At 42.3% G+C, this 27,742-nt stretch overlaps 1 protein-coding gene across 1 annotated transcript; it reads right to left on the reverse strand.

The window, feature by feature from the left end:
- Positions 1-1,598: 1,598 nt before the first annotated feature.
- Positions 1,599-26,404, reverse strand: dscc1 (DNA replication and sister chromatid cohesion 1). The gene is made up of 9 exons (XM_084337040.1): positions 26,049-26,404; positions 24,497-24,665; positions 20,365-20,499; positions 16,845-16,935; positions 14,258-14,396; positions 11,778-11,830; positions 6,033-6,187; positions 5,021-5,169; positions 1,599-2,039 (listed from the first exon to the last, which is right to left on the reverse strand). Exons 1-9 carry the CDS (start codon positions 26,243-26,245, stop codon positions 1,928-1,930), a joined length of 1,200 nt encoding a protein of 399 aa, XP_084193166.1. The 5' UTR covers positions 26,246-26,404; the 3' UTR covers positions 1,599-1,927.
- Between the last annotated feature and the right edge of the window lie 1,338 nt (positions 26,405-27,742).

Below are 27,742 nucleotides of genomic sequence, written 5' to 3' on the forward strand. Positions count from 1 at the left end.
TGGCAATGTGGATGCCATTCCAGCAAGTCCTTGACCAAGCCACTGCCTTCATCTCAGCCTGTTATGGCATAACAGAGAGCACAGACATGACACACACAAGGCTACTTCTGGGGGGAGAAAAATGGGAAAGGACATAAATTATGTCTTCACCAAATCTCGCTGCTCTACCTCCAACAAAGGAAGCGTTCATTGAAAATGTGAAGAGGGCCCACTTTCAAGCGTACCTCTGGCGAAATCTCATTAAGAATATGCCACCTGCAATGAACCCAGAGGAATTTGGATGGAAGAATGACACCTGTAACAGGGCACTGATCCCAATCCACCTACCAGAAAATGTAAAACTGGTCCCAGACTACATCCTGAAGATGATCCGGTGTCAAGAGTGAGGCCCTGTGTACCTCGAAGAAGTGCAGCTGTAAAGTGCATGGTTTGCCGTGCACAATGTTCTGTACATGTTTCAGGGTAGGATGTTCAAGACCCTAATACAGTATGTAGGCCTACTGTAACACATCTGCAAGATTTGTCCTTCACACCAGTGAGTGTGCACTTGTTTTATTTAGTTATACATTTTGTGGGGGGAAAGAGCTGCACCCCTTTTCCTGTTGCAAATTCTTTGTTCACCATATGAATAAAGGGACCAACACAAGGCAAACTTAAGTGTGTGTGTCGCTGCTTATAACTGCTACAAAAGTTGTTTTACAGGTCTGGCTTGAAAGGGTTAATATTAATTTCACATCACCCCTTGTATGAAAAAACATTAGAGAATGTAATTTGATGCATACAATTTATATTCAGCATGCAATATTATAAATATCTATTTTTGTGTGATTTGGGCATTTTCGAGCATGAAGGGGTTAATATCTGAAAATGTTACATGTTAACATAAATTTTACATCACCCCTTGTATGAAAAAACATTAAGATAATGTAATTTGATACATTTCATTTATATTCAGCATGCAATATCATACCTCTCTATTTCTGTGTGATTTTGGCATTTTCGGGGTTAATATCTGAAAAAGTTACATGTTAATATTAATTTCACATCACCCCTTGTATGAAAAAACATTAGCTAATGTAATTTGATGCATTTAATTTATATGCAGCATGCAATTTCATAAATCTCAATTTTTGTGTGATTTTGGCATTTTCGGGCATGAAGGGGTTCATATCTTAAAATGCCAGAGGGATATCACCGAGCACCCTCTTGTATTTTGAAGAGGTGCCCCCAAGCTCCAAGAAACTGCAAACAAATGTATTGCAACCGACAAAACAAGGTTCACCTATAAATCAGGCCATGGCTCCCGGACCATCAGGATGACTCTGCAAGACTAACCCATCCATCTACATGCATTGCACACATCCACATGCACACTTTAAACAAACACTCACGTTTAGACACTTTAAACACTACACCATATTTGATCTATTTATTACAAAAATATTTGCACTACCTCTACCGCATTTGTTTGCATTTTGTACGGTACTTTAGTTTTGTACATTGTATATTTTTGTATAGCGTTAGGTCTTTATTCTTTTTTTTACTGTATGAAGCACAATCTCAGGAGGTCCATAGTACCGAACCAAGCATTTCACTGTAATGTACATCATGTACCTTATATGTGACAAATAAAATACAACTTGAACATATCTGAACAAGTAATCAGAAACTATTGACAACATTATCAATTAAGTAACTTGCGGACATTTAAAACATTTTATTATCAATATACAACATCTTTACAAAATCAACACAAAACGGAAATAGTTGTCTTTTTTCACTATTCTGTTGATGAAGGTCTTCAGGTGGTTGATGAAGGTCTTCAGGTGGTTGATGAAGGTCTTCAGGTGGTTGATGAAGGTCTTCAGGTGGTTGATGAAGGTCTTCAGGTGGTTGATGAAGGTCTTCAGGTGGTTGATGAAGGTCTTCAGGTGGCTACCGGCCTTCTAGAGTTGAAGACCTTGACTCCGTTTTGCATGGAAGAGCGAGCATACTTGGTCAAGAGGGCACCAGTGGTCTGCTTCTCTCCACACAGGTCCCTAGAGAGAGTGAGAGAGAGACAAACGGACAGAAAATATTAATAACTTTAAAATATACAATACTTTATGTACGTGTAACCCAGGTTTCAGATTCATAACTATTTAGTTATGAACATAAATAGTTAATGCTATTGTATATGAACATAAATAGTTAATGCTATTGTATATGAACATAAATAGTTAATGCTATTGTATAAGAACATAAACAGTTAATGCTATTTCAAATTTGGTTATATGTATATCCATGTGAGGTTAACCTTTGACCAAATCCTTTGAATTGCCTCACTGCCCCTTTAAATCATCTCAGAGCGGAAGTAGGTGGACAGTTCGCGCCTTACGGCAGAACGGAATCAGAGATTGACGGAGACACGGATAGAACCGGCATAAACTAGCACCACGATAATAATGATCAAACAGTCATAAAAGATTCCCCCATTTACAAAACCAAAGAGGGTGTTGCTGTTAACTCATTCTGCGCCACGGGTCGGGGGGCCAGAGCGCTTTGTTCACTTGCGAGTGCTTAAAATATATCTTATATTATATCTATGGGTCTAATACACCCGTCGACTGTCAGTGAGTTGCTTCCAGTCAACATCCACGAAACGGATTGTTTTTTGGTACATTTAGTTTTATACCGTTTTGAATATGAATATAGTTTGGGTGCTTCTGAGTAATTCAAGTCAAGTCAAGAGTTTTATTTGTCACGGCATACAAGCATACAGTGAAATGCGGGTGGTCATGCCCGCAGCGATTGTGCAACAATACAAGTAATAAAAATAAGAATAAGACATAGACAGGAGTGGGAGGAGCCTCCTAAAGGGGTGGGGTGGTCAGTGGGAGGAGCCTCCTAAAGGGGTGGGGTGGTCAGTGGGAGGAGCCTCCTAAAGGGGTGGGGTGCGGTCAGTGGGAGGAGCCTCCTAAAGGGGTGGGGTGTGGTCAGTGGGAGGAGCCTCCTAAGGGGGTGGGGTGCAGTCAGTGGGAGGAGCCTCCTAAAGGGGTGGGGTGGTCAGTGGGAGGAGCCTCCTGAATGGCAGGGGTGGGGTCAGTGGGAGGAGCCTCCTGAAGGGCAGGGTGGGGTGAGTGGGAGGAGCCTCCTGAAGGGCGGGGTGGGGTGAGTGGGAGGAGCCTCCTGAAGGGTGGGGTGGGGTCAGTGGGAGGAGCCTCCTGAAGGGCGGGGGTGGGGTGAGGCTTCACTCCAGCTGTGAGTACTCTACCATCTATAAATATTGAATACCGGTAGCTTACATTTAGAATTGGCTACTACCGTTCCAACGGGTCATCAAGACATTCTAACTGGTCTATGTACCAGATACCTACTTTATGGACCATGTGATGTGTCTGAGACCTACTTTATGTAGGGTGTGATGTGTCTAAGACATACTTTATGTAGGGTGTGATGTGTCTGAGACCTACTTTATGTAGGGTGTGATGTGTCCGAGACCTACTTTATGTAGGGTGTGATGTGCCTGAGACCTACTTTATGTAGGGTGTGATGTGTCTAAGACCTACTTTATGTAGGGTGTGATGTGTCTGAGACCTACTTTATGTAGGGTGTGATGTGTCTGAGAACTTCTTTATGTAGGGTGTGATGTGTCTGAGAACTTCTTTATGTAGGGTGTGATGTGTCTGAGAACTTCTTTATGTAGGGTGTGATGTGTCTGAGACCTACTTTATGTAGGGTGTGATGTGTCCGAGACCTACTTTATGTAGGGTGTGATGTGTCCGAGACCTACTTTATGTAGGGTGTGATGTGTCTAAGACATACTTTATGTAGGGTGTGATGTGTCTGAGACCTACTTTATGTAGGGTGTGATGTGTCCGAGACCTACTTTATGTAGGGTGTGATGTGCCTGAGACCTACTTTATGTAGGGTGTGATGTGTCTAAGACCTACTTTATGTAGGGTGTGATGTGTCTGAGACCTACTTTATGTAGGGTGTGATGTGTCTGAGAACTTCTTTATGTAGGGTGTGATGTGTCTGAGAACTTCTTTATGTAGGGTGTGATGTGTCTGAGACCTACTTTATGTAGGGTGTGATGTGTCCGAGACCTACTTTATGTAGGGTGTGATGTGTCCGAGACCTACTTTATGTAGGGTGTGATGTGTCTGAGACCTACTTTATGTAGGGTGTGATGTGCCTGAGACCTACTTTATGTAGGGCGTGATGTGTCCGAGACCTACTTTATGTAGGGTGTGATGTGTCCGAGACCTACTTTATGTAGGGTGTGATGTGTCTGAGACCTACTTTATGTAGGGTGTGATGTGTCTGAGACCTACTTTATGTAGGGTGTGATGTGTCCGAGACCTACTTTATGTAGGGTGTGATGTGTCTGAGAACTACTTTATGTAGGGTGTGATGTGTCTGAGAACTACTTTATGTAGGGTGTGATGTGTCTGAGAACTACTTTATGTAGGGCGTGATGTGTCTGAGAACTACTTTATGTAGGGTGTGATGTGTCTGAGAACTACTTTATGTAGGGCGTGATGTGTCTGAGAACTACTTTATGTAGGGTGTGATGTGTCCGAGACCTACTTTATGTAGGGTGTGATGTGTCCGAGACCTACTTTATGTAGGGTGTGATGTGTCCGAGACCTACTTTATGTAGGGTGTGATGTGCCTGAGACCTACTTTATGTAGGGTGTGATGTGCCTGAGACCTACTTTATGTAGGGTGTGATGTGTCTGAGACCTACTTTATGTAGGGTGTGATGTGTCCGAGACCTACTTTATGTAGGGTGTGATGTGCCTGAGACCTACTTTATGTAGGGTGTGATGTGTCTGAGACCTACTTTATGTAGGGTGTGATGTGTCCGAGACCTACTTTATGTAGGGTGTGATGTGCCTGAGACCTACTTTATGTAGGGTGTGATGTGTCCGAGACCTACTTTATGTAGGGTGTGATGTGTCCGAGACCTACTTTATGTAGGGTGTGATGTGTCCGAGACCTACTTTATGTAGGGTGTGATGTGTCCGAGACCTACTTTATGTAGGGTGTGATGTCGTCCTCGGTCCACTTGGCTCGGAGGCTGAACAGGTGGTTGAAACGCTCCAGGGTGTCTTCAGGGAGGTCCTCCACCTTCAGCAACGAGATGGTCTGAGGATGAGAGCTACGGTCCACCAGGGCCAGACCCTGCAGGGAGGGAGAGAGAGGGGGAGGGAGAGATGCAGAGATAGATGGAGACAGGGAGAGGAAGGGGGGAGGGAGAGACACAGAGAGAGAGAGATGCAGATAGATGGAGAGAGAGAGATGGATAGAGAGAAACCGACAGATAGGACGAGGGGAGGGGAAGAGAGAGAGATAGATGAAGAGGAAGAGAGAGAGATAGATGAAGAGGGAGAGAGATGGAGAGAGAGAGTGAGAGAGAGAGAGAGAGAGAGGGAAGGAGGAAGGGAGATAGGGAGGGAGAGAGGGACAGAGGGAGGGAGAGAGGGACAGAGAGAGAGAGATTTTATCAGCAGGTCTCCCTTGAAAAAGGAGATTTAAATTCTCAATGGGCCTTCCTGGTCAAATAAATAAATAATCGTATTAAATGTTTACAACTAACGCTACGATAAGGATCTCTTATCAGCACAGCGGCGCACCTCTGACACACAAGTCAGGCGTGCTGCCGACCTTCAGCTGGTCCAGACGGGTGCCCTCTGACCCCTCACCTTCAGCTGGTCCAGACGGGTGCCCTCTGACCCCTCACCTTCAGCTGGTCCAGACGGGTGCCCTCTGACCCCTCACCTTCAGCTGGTCCAGACGGGTGCCCTCTGACCCCTCACCTTCAGCTGGTCCAGACGGGTGCCCTCTGACCCCTCACCTTCAGCTGGTCCAGACGGGTGCCCTCTGACCCCTCACCTTCAGCTGGTCCAGACGGGTGCCCTCTGACCCCTCACCTTCAGCTGGTCCAGACGGGTGCCCTCTGACCCCTCACCTTCAGCTGGTCCAGACGGGTGCCCTCTGACCCCTCACCTTCAGCTGGTCCAGACGGGTGCCCTCTGACCCCTCACCTTCAGCTGGTCCAGACGGGTGCCCATGCCCTCCGGGACGCTCTGCTGCCACACCTCCTGGAACTCCCTCAGGTTGAACTTGACTGCGTTCTGCAGGAGCATCAGAGCCGTGGAGCAGCAGACCCGGTCCTCGTCCAGCGCGTAGAACACCTGGTCTGCAGGGAGGGAGGAATCAGAGACACTATGCTAGTAAGTCATACTGGTCAGCAGCGTAACTAGTAAGAGTATAGTAAGGGATATATACAGATATAGATATAGTATCTAGGGATGTCCCGATCCGATCACGTGATTTTCCGAAGATCGGGATCGACAAAAAAGAAAGAAAAAACAAAACTGCAATTTTCTTTTTCTTTTTTTATTCAACAAACATGACCATGTTCACGTCTTAAACTCATACTGAGGCCTTAGTTTTGGTTTTAAATTGCATATCATCATTCATTTATTTATTGTCACACAGAGCAGAAGAATTGTGCCAAAACAAACCAATAGTATCCAGCTGCAGAACGGCAGACCAGCCACACTCTCAGACTAGTGCACTGCAACCTTGCCCAAGCCCGACGGGGCCCTACCCGACCCGACGGGTTCGGGCTGGGTAGGGCTTTGTTTTTAAATAAATAATTCGGGCTCGGCCGGGCCGGGCAGTGCCCTCTTTAAAAAAAAAAGGTTTTTTTATTGCGTATTTTTTATTTTTTTTTGCGCTCGCTATACTCATATAACTAGGGTTATAGGATAACCTTAAGTTTCTGTTTCATTTTCGCGTAACGTAGTGCTGTCATCAGAGCGTGAAAGCCTCGTGTCTGAGGAGTCAAGATGTATAGGTTAACAGATAAAATAGTCAAGGGAAAGTTGCATTTTTGGAAACATTTGGATGTCTCCCTCCGCAGCCTGCAGGGATAACTCGAGGGGAGCGCGCGGCTCAGGTGGATGATGAACAAATTAACCAGACCGAAGCGGCATAGGTTGAAGTTGGAATATAGCCAGTTGGCGAATGTTTTAATTTGTTCTTGGATGTTAACGTTGTTAACGTTGTTCAACGCCTTGCTGACATCAACACAGCGAAGTGGTGAGTTTGATTATTATTATTTGCTGGTGTCTGGGGTGACGTCGCTGCTGCCCTGTTCTGTTGCGCTTTCATTATATAAATGTTGCTCTGCTCGAAATCTGATTTATGTTTTCTGTTTGTTTGTACAGTGACTGAGTAGGCTATTGTGTCGTGTGTGTGTGTGTGTGTGTGTCAAAGAAGATTCCATATAGCCTTCAAATTACGAGTTTTACGAGGCTGACTCGCGCTGGGAAATAGAATTTGCGAAAAAAGGCTATATAATGGTTGTTAGTTTTCAGCATGATAATGTGTTATTTAGTTAGACCTATTGGACATTTTCGTTTTTGTTTATTTATTAAGTTAATATATAAACAGTGTTTAGAATATTTAAAACAAAATTAAATAATTTTTGGCTATATGTTATAATATATATATTAATGTTTCTTTCGTTTTCACTATCTGTTATTTAGGTAGACCTATTGAACATTTTCGTTTTTGTTTATTTATTAAGTTCATATAAAACCGTGTTTCGAATATTTTAAAAAAATAAAAAAATAAATGTAATAATAAATAATTAAAAAAAAATCGGGTTTTCACGCAGGCTAGGGCCTAAAATATTATTTACAGTCGGGCTTATTTTCGGGCAGGGCCTGAAGTTCACGGGCTCGGGCTGGGTACGGGCTTCATTTCAAGGCCCTTGCAGACCACTATCTCAGACCCAAATTTTTCTTTTTTTTTAATCCCAATTTCTCACATTACATTCACCCTGAATGTATGATGTTATCCAGGTGAAAAGTTAACTTCATAAATCATTTGATGTATAATTAAATCAAAGGAAATGCGTTTGGGTCTGAGAGTGTGGCTGGTCTGCCGTTCTGCAGCTGGATACTATTGGTTTGTTTTGGCACAATTCTTCTGCTCTGTGTGACAATAAATAAATAAATTATGATATGCAATTTAAAACCAAAACTAAGGCCTCAGTATGAGTTTAAGACTTGGACATGGTCATGTTTGTTGAATAAAAAAAGAAAAAAAGTGATTTTTTTTTTTTTGGATCGGATCGGGAAATATCGGTATCGGTAGATACTTAAAATCACATGATCGGGATCGGATCGGGAGCAAAAAAACGTGATCGGGACATCCCTAATAGTATCTACAGATATGTAAAAGGATTATGTGCAGGTATGTACAGACAGGTGTATATATATATATATATATATATATATATATATATATATATATACGGTAAGCAGCGTTTCCCCTGAAAAAAATTCAACAGCGGTGCTGTGCTGCGCACACTCTGCCGGAATCCATATTTGTGCGTGCGCACGTGCCGCCGGAATCCATATTAGCGCACGCTGCCGCAGAAATAACTTAAAACGACCTTAGAATTGTTGGAGATAGGTTATTCATGTTCATGGAGTCATGTGTGTGTGAATCTGCTAGGATGTTTCTGGTGCGTCCGCTGACAGGCCCAGGCCCCTCTGGAGGCCCAGGTAGCTGCATACTTGTACACTGCAAAAAAAGAAATCTTATCAAGTGAAAATATCTTGTATTTGGTACAGGGCTGACCCCCATTAGTCGAATAGTCGACTAATCGATCGAAAGGAGCCGTAGTCGACTGCCAACCTTAGTCGAATAAAAAAAAATTAAAATGTTTAATATAATTTTTTCTTTTTTTTGTATCATTCTTTCCAAAAGAAAAGAGGCCTAGAAGCGTGGCTAACACTAATGGAACGCATACCAGAGGCTAACTGCCTAAGAAAACAGGCACAGAGGCACTGAAAGAGGATTTCACCCGTCTAATGAACACACTAGACTAGACAAATATCAAGATGTATCCATCAGTGGACCAATTGCATGCTTTTGCAGAGGACAAGAAGCCTTCAGTCGACTCCTTCAGACATTAAGCACCCCCACAGCCCAAATGGAATGATAAAAAAAAATATATATATATATCCTTTCCCCCCCTAATTTTCTTTTTTTCATGGTCGACTAATAGTCGACTAATAGTAACTACGGTATATAAAACAAGATTAAATTGACCAAAATCTGAAAAAAAGCTAAATTATCTGCCAGTGGGATAAGATAATTCAAGATAATTCTACTCAATATAGACTTATTGTACCAAATACAAGATATGTTCACTTGATATAATTTTTTTTGCAGTGTAGTTGTAATCAAAGTAAATGTCAAGATTAATGACATGCCTCAACACTTGTACACTATTTGTATTGAACATAGATATAGATGATTATATAAATACTAACATATGGTCTAACATACACAAATCACAACACTACAACAGCACTTTACACCTAAGAAGTCTCAGTGGCATAGGCTACATTCTGCCTTAGAGCATTTCACTTTCCTGGGCTTTTGAAAGAAAAGCTCCAGGGCTCTTTGGTGGGGACTTCACTGGTAGGTTGATGCTGAGACGCATACAAGCGGCCAGATGGTCTCCCTGCAGCCTGTTCCTCAGGTCAGTCTTTTACATTAAGCACCCCTCACAGCACAAATGAAATAATAATAATAAAAAAATAACAATAATAATATTATAATTATTTTTTTTTTAATAGTTTAGTTCATAGCAGCGGCGGTCCTAATTCAGCAGCAGTGCAGCTCTGAAAGCATATAAGGGAAACACTGGTAATAATAAATATATATTATATATATACGGTATATATAGCCTTACTGTACGTGCTATCGTACAGAGTTATATGCAGGTGTATAAGTAGGTATATAGAAGGATTATATGCAATAAAAGCTAGATATGCCACATTATTGTCCTTTTCCCCTGAAATGAGTGCATAAGGACCTCTTTAACACATTCCCCGCCAAGCACGGACATGTCCGTGTTTCGGATCCAATGGTAGAGGGCCAACCACGGACATGTCCGTGGCAAGGTTGTTTTGGCTTTTATTCCATTTTAATAACCTACTCAATGTCACCGAGCGGCACTGCAGATTTACCCTACTCTTGGAATTCGGAAAAGTGCATTACCGCCTCGTAGGGGCGCTGTCTCTATAATGCAGTGTTCCCTGTGGCAGAAAGGTGTTTTATTTTTTTGGATCTCGAATGGACTTTCCTGTTAGGGTGAATCTATGCGTGTAGCATGGAATACGTTTTGGGGCGCTGAACTCAGTATGCAGTAATGTAATATATCATCAGCCAATGGACATATCGATCTACCAGATGGCGATCGATAACTGGGAAATCCTTTTTGCAGTCCAACCGGCCACAGGTAAGATCTTTTTCACGTAAATTACACGCTGATCAGGCCTTGTTATCATAGCCAACCAGGCGATCAGCGAATGTGGCTACTGAGGCTAACGCCGTTATTGGTAATCAATAATCAGAAACGACGTCGCCCGCCCCCCCTTTCATGCATTCATGGTGGAACATTATATCGATCATATGCATTTCGATTTTTAGCTCTAGCTTCTGTAGGGCCGAAACGCCATTCGATTTAACGTTATTAGCTTAGCAGCCTGTATCTCGTTTTGCAGGAAATATACCAGACCAATCCCATATAATGCTTATATTCAAGATGCTATAAAATGGGAACGTATTGATGAAAAAATTATTTCTTTAAGCCATTTTGAAGGGACAGTTTATAGTGTCAATTGACAATGAGAATGGACAGATAGCAATAATATAAAGTATAGATTTAGCTCTACAAACAGCCTCACGCAAAATGAAACCTTATTATGATATGCTGGCCTTATAGAGTGAGATTAGACAGATCCAAATGGCCCCGAATGTGTTAAGTGTGGTGCCAGAGAGAGGCGGCTACGTGGCGTAGTGGGCAAGGCGCTCGCCACGAATGACGGAGACGCTGGGCTTGCCTGTTCGAGCCCAGCGCTCCACATTGCTTTCAGTTTAGCTGGTCGTTCATACTAATACACATTGGCCGTATTAGGGGGTGGGAAACTGATGGGTGGGGATCGGGCGTTGTGGACAGCGACTCCTACAGGTCGGTTGGTGCGCCTGCGCAGTAGAATCAGGAAGTGTCGGGGGCAGCGTGAGCCTCCCACGCGTTACTCCTCGCCACTGAGAGATCGAGCTGCGCAGGTGAAAAGATGTGACTGCTGTTACCTCAAGTACCGGAGGGGACTTGTGCTATGTATGACTTAGTCCACATTGCAGCCGGCTTGTGGGAGGCAAGAAACAGCGTTCGTGACAGGGGAGGGTTGAATTGGATGATACGAAATTGGGATGGGAGAAAATATAGAAAATGGGAGAAAAAGTGGATAAAAAAAAAAAAGTGTGGTGCCAGAGAGGCAATTATCATTACAGCAATAATAAACTAATAATAACAACATAAAACAACAACAAACTGACTAAAGTGAATAAGACCCTAACGACCAATCAGTAAAATCTTGTTAAATATACAATTACATGTAGTAATGAAGTGTATACAATTACATGTAGTAACAAAGTGTATACAATTACATGTAGTAAAGAAGTTTATACAATTACATGTAGTTAGACGTTAAGTGCCTCCATATGTACATGGCTATTCCAATATGGTTTGGAAACTATTCTGTTTTTGAGCTGGTACATGTAAACATATGCTGTTACTACTACTTTGCTGTTACTACTACATTTTTAAGCAAGTGAACTATCTTGTCAATTCAAGATAAAAGAAAATAAAAAAAAGACAAACTGAAGTTATGAGTTATGATTTTTGTCAACATTACCATTTTCAGAATAACGTTTTCCATAGCAGTTTAAACAGTGCTCAATCATTTCCCTGAGAGAGAGAAAGAGCAAGAGAGCAACAGACAGAGCGAGAGACAGACAGAGCGAGAGACCGAGAGACAGAGACAGAGAGAACAATAACCGGTTAGTTATTTAATGACCAACAGCTAAACCCAAGAGCCTGGGACCAAAATTAAACAAATGTCTCCTCTTGCTGTGGGACCTCATTTAAGCAATAATACACAAGAACCAGTGGAATATCAGGAATATGATATCCCACCGGTTCGAGTATTATTGCTTTTATACGGCAAGTTGCACCGTCGGGAAAAATATAGGATGAATACAGACAATTCTAGGGTCTTTTATATTGATTTCAGTTAACTTTGCGTAGAAAAATAGTTCCTAAAGATGTATCGTTGCTATGGAATTTCAAATGGTGTGTAGGCTATCAACCAGCTTGGCAACGCAAACTAATGACGTATTAGTCTAATTTAACGTATCAACCGGACCTACTCCGCGGACAACGTTAGGTGTGATTTTAACGTACCCGTTAACTAGGCGTGTCAAGTTTCAAGTTTCTTTATTAGTTGTCATGCAGAAATACAGGATACTTTTGTATGAAATGCTTCTTTCTGTTTTGCTCCCGAGAGTGTGCTAGGCAAAAATAGATAATAAAATAAGTATAATAAGTAAAAAATAGAAAGTCAAGTACTTAAACAAGTGTAAACAAGACAAAAATGTTCAATATACATTTGTACAATATACAATGCAGAGTAGTTACAAAACAATATAAAAGGGATGAGGTAGCTTGTGGTGCCACCTTGTGGTGGTAAGGTGCAAGGCTTGGCTATGTGCAATGAGGTATAAGTTGCCAATAAATATAAAGTGTGTTAGTGTCTAAAGTGTGTGCTACAGTGAGTTGTTTATTTAAAGTGGGTGTGTGTGCTGCGAGTGTGTTTGATGGTTTGTTACATAGTGTTAATTGTCATTGAGAATCCTGATGGACTGGGGATAGAAGCTCTTTCTGAGTCTTTCTGTGCTTGCCATGAGACTCCGGTATCGCTTGCCTGACCGCAGCAGTTCAAAGAGGCAGTTGTTTGGGTGGCTAGAGTCTTTTATTATTCCCTTATTCTTGCGACGCTTGTTGTAAATGTCTTGGAGAGTGGGAAGCCCACCTCCAATTGTGTGTTCGGCTGAACGGGCCACTCTTTGTAGTCTGCTACGGTCTTGTGCGGTGCTATTCCCAAACCAGGAGGTGGTTAACGGGTACGCTTAAATCAAACGTAACGTTGTCCGCGGATTAGGTCATGTTGACAGTTTCCGTTTGATGAACGGCAGTTGAAACTTTCTACAACATTCTAAAGCCAGTGCAGTGGTAATATATTCATGGTGATTTAACCGTGAGTGTATCATGAATATACTCACGGCTTAGAACGCTCTCGACCAATCACAATGCGTGGTCGGACCTACCTGTTGTATAATAAAACATATTGATACTCTTGTCATGGGAAGAGCTTCCACAAGACGACATGTGATCCATTTTGGTTCTCGAGACATAGGTTTACAAACCACAGTTTAACCTACCAAGACTCCAGTGATCCTACTTCTGAGACATAGTTTAGAGACCATAGTTTAACCCACCTAGTTCTGAGACATAGTTTAGAGACCATAGTTTAACCCACCTAGTTCTGAGACATAGTTTAGAGACCATAGTTTAACCCACCTAGTTCTGAGACATAGTTTAGAGACCATAGTTTAACCCACCTAGTTCTGAGACATCGTTTAGAGACCATAGTTTAACCCACCTACTTCTGAGACATAGTTTAGAGACCATAGTTTAACCCACCTAGTTCTGAGACATAGTTTAGAGACCATAGTTTAACCCACCTAGTTCTGAGACGTAGTTTTAGAGACCAGTTGAACCCACCTAGTTCTGAGACATCGTTTAGAGACCATAGTTTAAACTTTAACCCACCTAGTTCTGAGACATAGTTTAGAGACCATAGTTTAACCCACCTAGTTCTGAGACATAGTTTAGAGACCATAGTTTAACCCACCTAGTTCTGAGACGTAGTTTTAGAAACCAGTTGAACCTACCTAGTTCTGAGACATAGTTTAGAGACCATAGTTTAAACTTTAACCCACCTAGTTCTGAGACATAGTTTAGAGACCATAGTTTAACCCACCTAGTTCTGAGACATTGTTTTAGAGACCATAGTTTAACCCACCTAGTTCTGAGACATAGTTTAGAGACCATAGTTTAACCCACCTAGTTCTGAGACATCGTTTAGAGACCATAGTTGAACCCACCTAGTTCTGAGACATCGTTTAGAGCCCATAGTTTAACCCACCTAGTTCTGAGACGTAGTTTTAGAGACCAGTTGAACCTACCTAGTTCTGAGACATAGTTTAGAGACCATAGTTTAAACTTTAACCCACCTAGTTCTGAGACATGGTTTTAGAGACCAGTTGAACCTACCTTGGCTCCAGTGATCCCAGCTCCTGCAGACTGGTTGCCAGGGGAACCTTGCTGAAGGACCAGGACTCAGAATCTACCAGCTGAGCCACGTGACCAAGCAGCTTCATCTCATAGTCAAAGTCCAGCATGCGCCAGTAGCCTGGAAGACACAGGAAATACAACATAACGTTGCGACGAATGATACTGTTGTCGCACCCGTGGGCCTGTATCGGCTCCACTCCATGTAGTAGTAGTAGTAGTGTGAAAATAAAGGCCTATTAAAAAATAAATAAAACCGACAAGAGATTTGGACAATTATTATGATTTAATAACTTAAACACAGTGTGTGTGGGGTATCTACTGTATGATCAGTCCTCCAGCTCATCTTCACTCCCCGTCAGCACCAGCTCATCTTCCTCATCTCCCCTCTCTCTTGACCACCAGGGGTTAAACCCTGGTCTACGCCTATAGTTGTATAGTTGTTATTACGGTAAAGTTGTTATTACGGTATAGTTGTTATTGCCATAAATAACACTATTCAAATAAATAATTAAATTTTTATTTTAAATAATTTCTTTTAACAACAGGCACATTAGATCAACAGGTAACAACAAAACAACCAACTTTTATTAAACATTCTATTAAACATTCTGATATTTGCGCGGGTCTCGTGCCACTGTCAGTGTCAACCAAGCGAGCACTCAGAAGACACTCGCCGTGTGAAAAGCCTGTGAAAGTGAAAGAAAATATATATAAATATATTTTTTTACTTGGCCAGTCGAGTTGGACAAGTTAAATTGTATTATGCTTGTCCGAAAAAATTTTGTACTTGTCCCGGACAATAGGACAAGCCTTAACACATTGGTCGCCAAAAACGGCGTAAGTCGTTATTGCCCGCCATGCGTTGAACGCCAACAACGGCGTAAATCGTTTTTTGGGATCAATATTTCATTTTTTTTTTAAATATAACGTTCCCACATCCTGAACGATAGATAATCGATGTTGAATGGGCCATAGTAATGTCAATATAGCAATACAATTTAAAAAGTGATAGCCCTGCAAAGAAGGTCTCCATAGGCTTTCAACGGTGGCAGACTGGGTACAATGATGGGTACAACCCCCGGCGCCCAATGTGTTAATGTCAAGCCCTGGTAGTGATAGTAGCAGTAGTAGTAGCAGCAGTAGTAGTAATAGTAGCAGTAGTAGCAGTAATAGTAGTAGTAGTAGCAGTAGTAGAAGTAGCAGTAATAGTAGTAGTAGCATTAGTAGTAGTGATAGTAGTAGTAATGATAATAGTAGTAGTAGCAGCAGTAGTAGTAGCAGCAGTAGTAGCAGTAGCAGCAGCAGTAGTAGCAGCAGTAGTAGTAGCAGCAGTAGTAGCAGTAGCAGTAGCAGCAGTAGCAGTAGCAGCAGTAGTAGTAGCAGCAGTAGTAGTAGTAGCAGCAGTAGTAGCAGTAGTACTGCTGTGACAAAATGGCATCCAATGTAATCAAAAAAGTCAACCAACGAACAAGATTCTTGTACCGGATCTCCTCTCTGGTAAACAAGAATACCCTGAAGGAGCACTCATTCAAGGGTACTACGACTATGCTTGCACCTCATGGTACCAAATCACCTAAAAAACGTAAAAACTAAATTACAAACATCACAAAACAAACTGGTCAGACTACTGCTTGACCCGACTCCTAGAACCCACCTCACCCATGCCCATTTTGACAACCTAGGATGGCTTAGCGTAGACGACAGAGTACAGCAACTTGCAATGGGCCTGGTCTACAAGATACACTACACCACTAAGGTACCCATGTACATGTCGAAATACTTCCAAAAGGTCAGTGAATACCACGACCACAACACCAGAGGGAGTTCCACAAATCATGTTCAACCCAGATTCGGCACAAACAAGGGTCTAAACACGTTTAGCAATTATGCCACATCAATGTGGAACGCCCTACCCACAGCCGTAAAAAAAAATGTGAATCCCTACCCACCTTCAAAACCACTCTCAAAGAGCACCTACGGGAGGCTGCAATTCGAAACTGGCCCCCGTAAATGTCCAAACACCCCCTCCCACCCAACCACCCCCTCCTAATGTACAGTTTCCTCCCCCTCGCATGTATATAATATCTGTTAGGATCTCTGGTTAACAATACTGTATATTTGCATATCTTGTATGTCACAAATGTAACAGTACTGTATACCTGTATGTCATGTATTGTCGTAAATGTCATGATGTATATCTGTATGGCCCCTGTAAATGTACAAACACCCCCTCCCACCCCCTCCTAATATACAGTTTCCTCCCCCTCGTATGTATATATTTTCTATTAGGATAACAGTACTGTATATTTGCATATCTTGTATGTCACAAATGTAACAGTACTGTATGTATGTTGCGTATGTCATTAATGTCATTATGAATTGAAAATGGGGGACCCTGATGTAAACAAGACGAAAGTCTCTCTCTGGTCTGCATCCCCTTAACAATTGTGTGTATTGAGCTGTACTGTATTGTACCCATTCTGCAATCTGTTAATAAAGTTTTCAATCAATCAAGCAGTAGTAGCAGTAGTAGCAGCAGCAGTAGTAGTAGCAGTAGCAGCACTACCATCTATCTGACGGGCGTGGATGGTCTGGAGGTGGGTCTGTATCTCCTCCTCACTGGCCTGGATCGTCTCCAGCAGGTCCTGCATGGTGTACTGGCAACAGGAGACAAGGAGGAAGTGAGGACTGGAGTAGTAGTACCTACTTACTGGTCACGGGAGGCTTGAATAACGTTTGGATGATAATCCATTTTGTGAATACAAAATGAAGCCAGCTAAACGTGCATAGCTTAATTAACGTGCATATTAACATACCTGTGTAATGTTAAGCAACTTGTGTTCCGCTGGGAAAGTACTGCATACACTTGGTTTAATGCAAACGTCCATTCGGAAACGTTGCATTATGAAATAAGACAGGTGAGTGTGAGTCACTCAACTCTCTCTTTTTTGCATGATTGATTAATTTCCTGATAATGTATGACGGTGACCCCTCCTCATCTCGACACAGACTGTCTGTGTTCGCGCGTGACTTTCGAATTATTGTAAACACAACATAGTACTGTGATATTCTGAGGTTCAAACCCATTAATTAAGGTTTGAATGCCAACGTAACGAATGAAGGTCTGCGTTTGGGCTCAGCCCTAGACCCAGACGCTGCACAAGAGGTGCTATTCTGTCTGGGACTCAAGGATGCAGTGAAGGAAGTTACTCGTAACATACAGTACAAACACTGCATTCAGAGGACAAGGAGTCTCTATATTATCAAATATAAATAATATAATGTAATATAAACCTATTTCATTCAAACACTACGACCAACAAGCTGTAATAGTAGGGATGAGGCAAAACTCACAAAATTGTTATTCGATATTCACTGGGAACTATTCGAATACTAATCGAAACAAGCGAGCTAGCTGGCTGCCGTCATTGCTAACAGCTAGATATTTGCGAGTTGGACCCTAAGGCTAGTTAGTGGGGGGCCGTGTATGGGTAATTTGTTGTTTTCATTTAAAATTGATGCGAAATTTTAGTTTTCACTACTAATTTTAAGGTAAGGGTCAATAGAACAATTTTGGTTCGAGTGTCAAGCAATCAGATAAGAATGGGCCACTAGGGGGTGTCGGCGCTTCCTAACCCCCCACCACAGAGTAGCAACTGGTATTTTTCAAGCATATTGCCCATAGAAGCAATATATTTTCTGGTATCGGTGCATATCCACAAAAATAGATCAAAGTTGTGGTGAGCTAAAAGAACATTTGTTTTATTATTATTATTATCTTGACAATTTCACTCAGACCCAACAATATTTTTGTTGATATTTTTATTTATCTTTTAACTGTGCCACAATATGGTGGTGACAGTAACTGCTTAGACATTTGCTTGAATAACTCCTTGCACAATAGTTTAATAAGAAAGTGGCTAACAAATCCCACATACATGTCAGTCTTGGAAATTGCTCTGGTCCAGCTAGTTCTCACAGACGTGTGCACTTCAACTTTGCCCCCATGCACTTGCACCGAGAGCAGGTAGTACAAGTGCACTTCACATCCAGATGTAATACATCCTTAGCGAGGGGCAGCATGGACCAATGGACCTGAATGAATGAATGATTTTATTTGACATAATAAATAATACAATACACAAATTCATACAGATACAAATTCATACTGTCCAGATGCTTGCTTGGAAGACACTCCTTTTGAGGTGTTGATCCAAAGCATCACTCGTTGGGGGAATTCTCTCCACGTCCCTAGTCTTCTGTGAGAATAGCCTCATTCGGATAAGATCAAAACCATTGTCCTCGTTTTGGCTCATTGTTGTACAGCCTACAGACAGTTTGTTGCCACTTCTTTTTTAGCCTTGGCGTCGGCGATGTTTGGAATTGGCGCGTCGACGATAGTTGAAAATTCCTCCACGAGGAATGGCCCTTTGTGCATCAACTTGCAGCAGGATCGCTTACCCTTGAACTTGAAGGAAGATGTGCCGTCTGATCCAGTGAATGCGTGGCAGAGAGCCATGGCTTTGCATGTTGTCGTGCCCAGGTTCAGGGCGATAGTGTTCAGGGAGATCGTGCTGGTCGTCTTCCCAGCTTTGAAAGAGATCCAGAGCATTCAGAGCCTTGATGTGATGGAGATGACTCAGAAGGATAACGACCTCTGTGTCTCCAGTGTGCACCCTCCCAAGTGATGATGTTTGGAGGGCGTGGAGGAGATGTACTATAGGACACGAGTGTCAGCTGCCTCCTGGTTGCATTGATCCATTGGTGGACTGTATCCAACATGGTGGACTTGATCACCTGCAGTGATGTAGACATCCTTGCCATCTGGGAACTGTCCATCTGTTAACAACTTATTTGACAAGAATGAGAACAGTAGTTCTTTCTTGTTACACCTGGCGCAACTAACTCCTCGTCGACAGAAATGTCGCTACTCGTACTAGCTTCCATGATGTATAGCTACCAACAAATCTGACTTGGTGCAAGAGTCGAGGGATCCTTCAGATGACAACGCGGGTATGGGGAAGAGCTCTGCGTGATGTTTGAAGTGCTGTATTCTCAGCTTATTTTTTGTCTTCTTCTGTGTTTTATTCTCATGGAACAACAGTAAGTTATTTCGCTTGATCGGTGTTGTCAGAAGTCTGTCATTTGATTCAAGCTCGAGTTGAGGGCAGATAGGGCAGCAGCCGCAGACTCACACACCTTATTGTCTAATGTAAGCAGGTCTTTACTGCCCTCCTCAAAGGGATTCCCATTGCTCAGCAACACCTCCATCAGGTCTTTGGCATGGCGTTGAAATCGGTGCTGAGATGCAGATCCTTCCTTGTGATGAGGACGTTCTTCACAATCAACTGTTGTTTACAGTTCTCATATCTAACTCTAGTTCTCCACATATTTATTGTCTCATTTGTGTGAAATATCATAAGATATGCTCCAGTCATGTTTATTTTATTTGTATTCAATTACTCATTCATGAAAACCTAGGTATTAGGCACCAACATCACCATTCTAGGTTCAATAGAATAAAAGTTATATTACAGAAATTGGCAGCCATACCAGAATATTCAAAACATCAATATTTGAACTCCAGTTGATTCCTCACACAGTATTGACTTAAAACAGCAATAAGAAATGATATTACTCGGCTATTGTGTGAAAATTAAGACATTTAAAAAAAAAATGCATGATTTCGATTGTGGCCATTTTGGAAAATGGGAAAAAGGTTTAATAAAATTCAAACTGGTTTCTTGACACTCAAGCCAAAATTGTTCTATAGACCCTTATCTTCAAATTAGAAGTGAAAACGAAACTTTCGCATCAATTTGTGTGTCCAGGCACCCCACTAAGTAGCATTCTTTCCAGGAACAAAAGCATTCATTCCTAAAGTTACAGTATTGACATTTGAAATGTGTGAACTTAGTGAAAGAACAAGGCAAACATACAAAACGTAAATTTTTCGTAAAAAGAAAAAATTAAACATTTAAATTATATATATATTTTTCAACTCTGACATGAAAATCAAATGTGGAGACTGGCACGACTATTCAAAAATTCTAACTCATCCCTAGTCTCCTAATATTAATATCTACCTTGTTGTCGGTGTCCTCCTCTTGTCCTGGTAGAGCAGGTCCCTCGTAGCAGTTCTCCATCAGCAGCCTCTTCAGCTTCTTCAGTTTAGGACGCTGCTTCCTCAGCTCCCAGTAACTGTTACAAAAACCCCAGATCTACAGTAGGAACAGGAGGGTGTTATGGTGTTGTTTAACTGTTATAAACCCCTCAGATCTACAGTAGGAACAGGAGGGTGTTGTGGTGTTGTTTAACTGTTACAAACCCCCAGATCTACAGTAGGAAGAGAGGGTGTTATGGTGTTGTTTAACTGTTACAAACCCCCAGATCTACAGTAGGAAGAGGAGGGTGTTGTGGTGTTGTTTAACTGTTATAAACCCCCAGATCTACAGTAGGAAGAGGAGGGTGTTATGGTGTTGTTTAACTGTTATAAACCCCCAGATCTACAGTAGGAAGAGAGGGTGTTATAGTGTTGTTTAACTGTTATAAACCCCCCAGATCTACAGTAGGAAGAGGAGTGTGTTATGGTGTTGTTTAACTGTTATAAACCCCCCAGATCTACAGTAGGAAGAGAGGGTGTTGTGGTGTTGTTTAACTGTTATAAACCCCCCAGATCTACAGTAGGAAGAGGAGTGTTATAGTGTTGTTTAACTGTTATAAACCCCCAGATCTACAGTAGGAAGAGGAGGGTGTTATAGTGTTGTTTAACTGTTATAAACCCCCAGATCTACAGTAGGAAGAGGAGGGTGTTATAGTGTTGTTTAACTGTTATAAACCCCCAGATCTACAGTAGGAAGAGGAGTGTTATGGTGTTGTTTAACTGTTATAAACCCCCCAGATCTACAGTAGGAAGAGGAGTGTTATGGTGTTGTTTAACTGTTATAAACCCCCAGATCTACAGTAGGAACAGGAGGGTGTTGTGGTGTTGTTTAACTGTTATAAACCCCCCAGATCTACAGTAGGAAGAGGAGTGTTATAGTGTTGTTTAACTGTTATAAACCCCCCAGATCTACAGTAGGAAGAGGAGTGTTATGGTGTTGTTTAACTGTTATAAACCCCCCAGATCTACAGTAGGAAGAGGAGGGTGTTGTGGTGTTGTTTAACTGTTATAAACCCCCCAGATATACAGTAGGAAGAGGAGTGTTATAGTGTTGTTTAACTGTTATAAACCCCCAGATCTACAGTAGGAAGAGGAGTGTTATTTAACTGTTATAAACCCCCCAGATCTACAGTAGGAAGAGGAGTGTTAGTGTTGTTTAACTGTTATAAACCCCCCAGATCTACAGTAGGAAGAGGAGGGTGTTATGGTGTTGTTTAACTGTTATAAACCCCCAGATCTACAGTAGGAAGAGGAGTGTTATAGTGTTGTTTAACTGTTATAAACCCCCCAGATATACAGTAGGAAGAGAGGGTGTTATGGTGTTGTTTAACTGTTATAAACCCCCAGATCTACAGTAGGAAGAGGAGTGTTATAGTGTTGTTTAACTGTTATAAACCCCCCAGATCTACAGTAGGAAGAGGAGGGTGTTATGGTGTTGTTTAACTGTTATAAACCCCCAGATCTACAGTAGGAAGAGGAGTGTTATAGTGTTGTTTAACTGTTATAAACCCCCCAGATCTACAGTAGGAAGCGGAGGGTGTTATGGTGTTGTTTAACTGTTATAAACCCCCCAGATCTACAGTAGGAAGAGAGGGTGTTATAGTGTTGTTTAACTGTTACAAACCCCCCAGATCTACAGTAGGAAGAGAGGGTGTTATGGTGTTGTTTAACTGTTACAAACCCCCCAGATCTACAGTAGGAACAGGAGGGTGTTATGGTGTTGTTTAACTGTTACAAACCCCCCAGATCTACAGTAGGAAGAGGAGTGTTATGGTGTTGTTTAACTGTTATAAACCCCCAGATCTACAGTAGAAAGAGAGGGTGTTATGGTGTTGTTTAACTGTTATAAACCCCCAGATCTACAGTAGGAAGAGGAGTGTTATAGTGTTGTTTAACTGTTATAAACCCCCCAGATCTACAGTAGGAAGAGGAGTGTTATGGTGTTGTTTAACTGTTATAAACCCCCAGATCTACAGTAGGAAGAGGAGTGTTATAGTGTTGTTTAACTGTTATAAACCCCCCAGATCTACAGTAGGAAGAGGAGTGTTATAGTGTTGTTTAACTGTTATAAACCCCCAGATCTACAGTAGGAACAGGAGGGTGTTATAGTGTTGTTTAACTGTTATAAACCCCCCAGATCTACAGTAGGAAGCGGAGGGTGTTATGGTGTTGTTTAACTGTTATAAACCCCCCAGATCTACAGTAGGAAGAGAGGGTGTTATAGTGTTGTTTAACTGTTACAAACCCCCCAGATCTACAGTAGGAAGAGAGGGTGTTATGGTGTTGTTTAACTGTTACAAACCCCCCAGATCTACAGTAGGAACAGGAGGGTGTTATGGTGTTGTTTAACTGTTACAAACCCCCCAGATCTACAGTAGGAAGAGGAGTGTTATGGTGTTGTTTAACTGTTATAAACCCCCAGATCTACAGTAGGAAGAGAGGGTGTTATGGTGTTGTTTAACTGTTATAAACCCCCAGATCTACAGTAGGAAGAGGAGTGTTATAGTGTTGTTTAACTGTTATAAACCCCCCAGATCTACAGTAGGAAGAGGAGTGTTATGGTGTTGTTTAACTGTTATAAACCCCCCAGATCTACAGTAGGAAGAGGAGTGTTATAGTGTTGTTTAACTGTTATAAACCCCCAGATCTACAGTAGGAACAGGAGGGTGTTATAGTGTTGTTTAACTGTTATAAACCCCCCAGATCTACAGTAGGAAGAGGAGTGTTATAGTGTTGTTTAACTGTTATAAACCCCCCAGATCTACAGTAGGAAGAGGAGTGTTATAGTGTTGTTTAACTGTTATAAACCCCCCAGATCTACAGTAGGAAGAGGAGTGTTATGGTGTTGTTTAACTGTTATAAACCCCCCAGATCTACAGTAGGAAGAGGAGGGTGTTGTGGTGTTGTTTAACTGTTATAAACCCCCCAGATATACAGTAGGAAGAGGAGTGTTATAGTGTTGTTTAACTGTTATAAACCCCCAGATCTACAGTAGGAAGAGGAGTGTTATTTAACTGTTATAAACCCCCCAGATCTACAGTAGGAAGAGGAGTGTTAGTGTTGTTTAACTGTTATAAACCCCCCAGATCTACAGTAGGAAGAGGAGGGTGTTATGGTGTTGTTTAACTGTTATAAACCCCCAGATCTACAGTAGGAAGAGGAGTGTTATAGTGTTGTTTAACTGTTATAAACCCCCAGATCTACAGTAGGAAGAGAGGGTGTTATGGTGTTGTTTAACTGTTATAAACCCCCAGATCTACAGTAGGAAGAGGAGTGTTATAGTGTTGTTTAACTGTTATAAACCCCCCAGATCTACAGTAGGAAGAGGAGGGTGTTATGGTGTTGTTTAACTGTTATAAACCCCCAGATCTACAGTAGGAAGAGGAGTGTTATAGTGTTGTTTAACTGTTATAAACCCCCCAGATCTACAGTAGGAAGCGGAGGGTGTTATGGTGTTGTTTAACTGTTATAAACCCCCCAGATCTACAGTAGGAAGAGAGGGTGTTATAGTGTTGTTTAACTGTTACAAACCCCCCAGATCTACAGTAGGAAGAGAGGGTGTTATGGTGTTGTTTAACTGTTACAAACCCCCCAGATCTACAGTAGGAACAGGAGGGTGTTATGGTGTTGTTTAACTGTTACAAACCCCCCAGATCTACAGTAGGAAGAGGAGTGTTATGGTGTTGTTTAACTGTTATAAACCCCCAGATCTACAGTAGGAAGAGAGGGTGTTATGGTGTTGTTTAACTGTTATAAACCCCCAGATCTACAGTAGGAAGAGGAGTGTTATAGTGTTGTTTAACTGTTATAAACCCCCCAGATCTACAGTAGGAAGAGGAGGGTGTTATGGTGTTGTTTAACTGTTATAAACCCCCAGATCTACAGTAGGAAGAGGAGTGTTATAGTGTTGTTTAACTGTTACAAACCCCCCAGATCTACAGTAGGAAGAGAGGGTGTTGTGGTGTTGTTTAACTGTTACAAACCCCTCTACAGTAGGAAGAGGTAAATATATTTTGAAGGTAAATATTTGTTGGATTGGGTAGAATATGAACGACCTGTGTGTGAAGCAGGTGGGGCGTCTCCTGCTCGCCGGTCAGCTGGTCTGGAGTCTGCCCGCCAGGCACCAGCAGGAGCAGGTTGGACGTCTCGGCTATCTTCAGGTCGTAGGTCGTGTCTCCGCTGCACAACACCGCTCGCTCGTCCTTGTCCCCGCGGATCACCAGCCTGGTGTAGTGGGAATAACAATCACAATATACAATATACATCATGGACCTGCTACACTGTACCCTGTGCTGTGTGACCAGTGTGGGAAAGAGCTTCATCAGAAAGGTCCATCTTCTAATACACCAGCGCATTCACATACAGGAGAGAAGCCCCACCGCTGTGACCAATGTGGAAAAAGCTTCAGTAACGATGGACACTGTGAAATTAAATGAAAGAAAAAAAATAACGTAAGTCTTCTACTATCATGCACTGCACTCTTCCACTAATTAATCTTCCTTGTCTATATTACTACAGCTACAGGTAGGTAGGTAGGTCTAATATGTCTCTACTATCATATCATGCACTCAACACTGCAGCACCCAAGTTTCAACACCGTTTGATGAATAGTGTTACTCAGCTGAAAGAGTTGCATCCTTCCTTCCTGCTGACTTGTCGTACAGAGCTTGTAAGTCGCGTAAAAGCGTTCAGCTAAAGGACTACATGTCATCATGCCCGTCTGATACTGTGGTGGGCCGCCATGAATAAAACTACATTGGCACCGAGTCATTAGGCAACCCCACACCACACCACAACACAATATGACACAAGTTCACAACAACATAGTTATCCTCACCTCACTCTCACAGCTAAAAACGTCCTAAATGACAACTCGTTGTGTGAATGAATGAATGAATGAATGAATGAATGAATGAAAACTTTATTTAACAGATTGCAGAATGGGTACAGTACAGTACAGCTCAATACATACAATTGTTAAGGGGATGCAGACCAGAGAAAGACGTTTGTCTTGTTTCCATCAGGGTCCCCCATTTTCAATTCATATAGACATATATGACATACATGACATACAGATAGTCAGTACTGCTACATCTATACATTTATGACATACCAGATTTGCAAATACAGTACTGTTTGTGATACAGAAGGAGTCAAGAAAAGGGAGTATATACATTTGACGTAGAAACTGTACATTGGAGGAGGTTGGGTGGGGGGGGTTGGGTACATTGGGATATTGACAACCATACTGGGTAATTTACATTGGAGGTGGTTGGGGGGGGGGGGGGGCCGGGGGGCACACTGTATAAACAAGTAACACTGTACATTGAGGGGGGGGGGGGGAGGAGACACTGTGCTCTGTATATCTGTGTCAGATACTGTATTATATATCTGTATGTCATAAATGTCATGATATATCTGTATGTTGTCAACTTGTCGTGTATGTCATAAATGTCACGATGAATTGAAAATGGGGGGACCCTGATGTAAACAAGACGAACGTCTTTCTCTGGTCTGCATCCCCTTAACAATTGTATTGAGCCGTACTGTATTGTACCCATTCTGCAATCTGTTAAATAAAGTTTTCATTCGTCCACCACTCCTCACCGGTCCCCGGCCTGGATGTGTGCGCACAGCGTGTCGTCCAGCAGCTCCAGCAGACAGTAGTCCGGGGACGACACGTCGGGCCCGAAGGACAGACAGTGGATCGTAGTGTGCAGCTCGTCTTCATGCAGCTTGGCGATCTGCAGCGTGGCCTGCACCTCCTCCAGACACCGCCTGCTGCTGGGAGACAGCGGGTCCATTTAGATGATAGATTATTTATTATTATTATACCTATTTTACCGAGTGCTGCTGCTGGGTTTGTTTGTTATTATCCAGAAGAAGGGTCACGACACGTTATTGTAGCAATGCGACTACAACTTTGCTGTAAGCCGATTTTTCTGATGTTGTTTATTATTTGTCCCAAAGTTTCCCGCGATTTTTTCAGGAAACGCTGAACGGACAGCCAATGAGCGATTAGATGACGTCACCCGCTTCCGGAAAGAAGGAGTAGTAGGGTATATCTGCAGAGCCGCAAGCCCAACGTCTGGGCGGGGCTTCGGGGCTTGTACTCTGTTTGAGGCGGGACTTCGGGGCTTGTACTGAATGAATGAATGAATGAATGAAAACTTTATTTAACAGATTGCAGAATGGGTACAATACAGTACAGCTCAATACACACAATTGTTAAGGGGATGCAGACCAGAGAAAGACGTTCGTCTTGTTTACATCAGGGTCCCCCATTTTCAATTCATAGTGACATTTATGACATACACAACATACATGACATTTATGGCATAGGGACATACAGGTATATAGTACTGTAACCATGGACTCACTTGTCTCTGATTATAGTCTGCAATTCACGAATCTGGTCGTTTAGAGGGAGCAGCTTCAACTGAGGCCCCAATGCATCTAGGCTCGAAGGCTGCAGACTGACATCACTAGCTTCAGTGTTGGAGACCACTGCAGGTGCATCAGCACCACTACTACTACCACTACTACTACTACTGCTGCTGTTGTTGCTCGCGAACCGAACCTGCTTCATGGGGTGCTCTTGTCCACTGCTGATTGATTGATTGATTGAAAACTTTATTAACAGATTGCAGAATGGGTACAGTACAGTACAGCTCAATACATACAATTGTTAAGGGGATGCAGACCAGAGAAAGACTTTCGTCTTTACACCAGGGTCCCCCATTTTCAATTCATCGTAACATATGTGACATACATGACATACAGATAGACAGTACTGCTACATCTATACATTTATGACATACCAGATTTGCAATTACAGTACTGTTTGTGATACAAAAAGAGTCCAGAAAGAAAAGAGTATATACATTAGACGTAGAAACTGTACATTGGATTGGGTAGGTGGGGGTGGGGGGGGACTGTACATTGGAGGTGGATGGGTGGGTGGGGGGGGGGGGGTTGGGTAGGAGTGGGGGGGGGGGGGGGGTTGGGTAGGAGGGGTGGGTGGGGGACACTGTACACCTGTACAAACAAACACTGTACATTGGATTATTGACAAGACCATACTTGGTAATTTACTGTACATTGGAGGGGGTTGTGTTCGGACATTTACAGGGGCCAGTTTCGAGTTGCAGTCTCCCTTAGGTGTTTTTTGAGAGTGTTTTTGAAAGTGGGTAGTGATTCACATTCCTTTACAGCTTTGGGTAGGGCGTTCCACATTGATGTGGCATAATTGCGAAACGTGTTTAGTCCCTTGTTTGAGCCGAATCTGGGTTTAACGTGAT

The sequence above is a fragment of the Notolepis coatsorum genome, assembly GCF_963971535.1.
Source record: "Notolepis coatsorum genome assembly, chromosome: 19".
Taxonomy (NCBI): Eukaryota; Metazoa; Chordata; class Actinopteri; order Aulopiformes; family Paralepididae; genus Notolepis; species Notolepis coatsorum.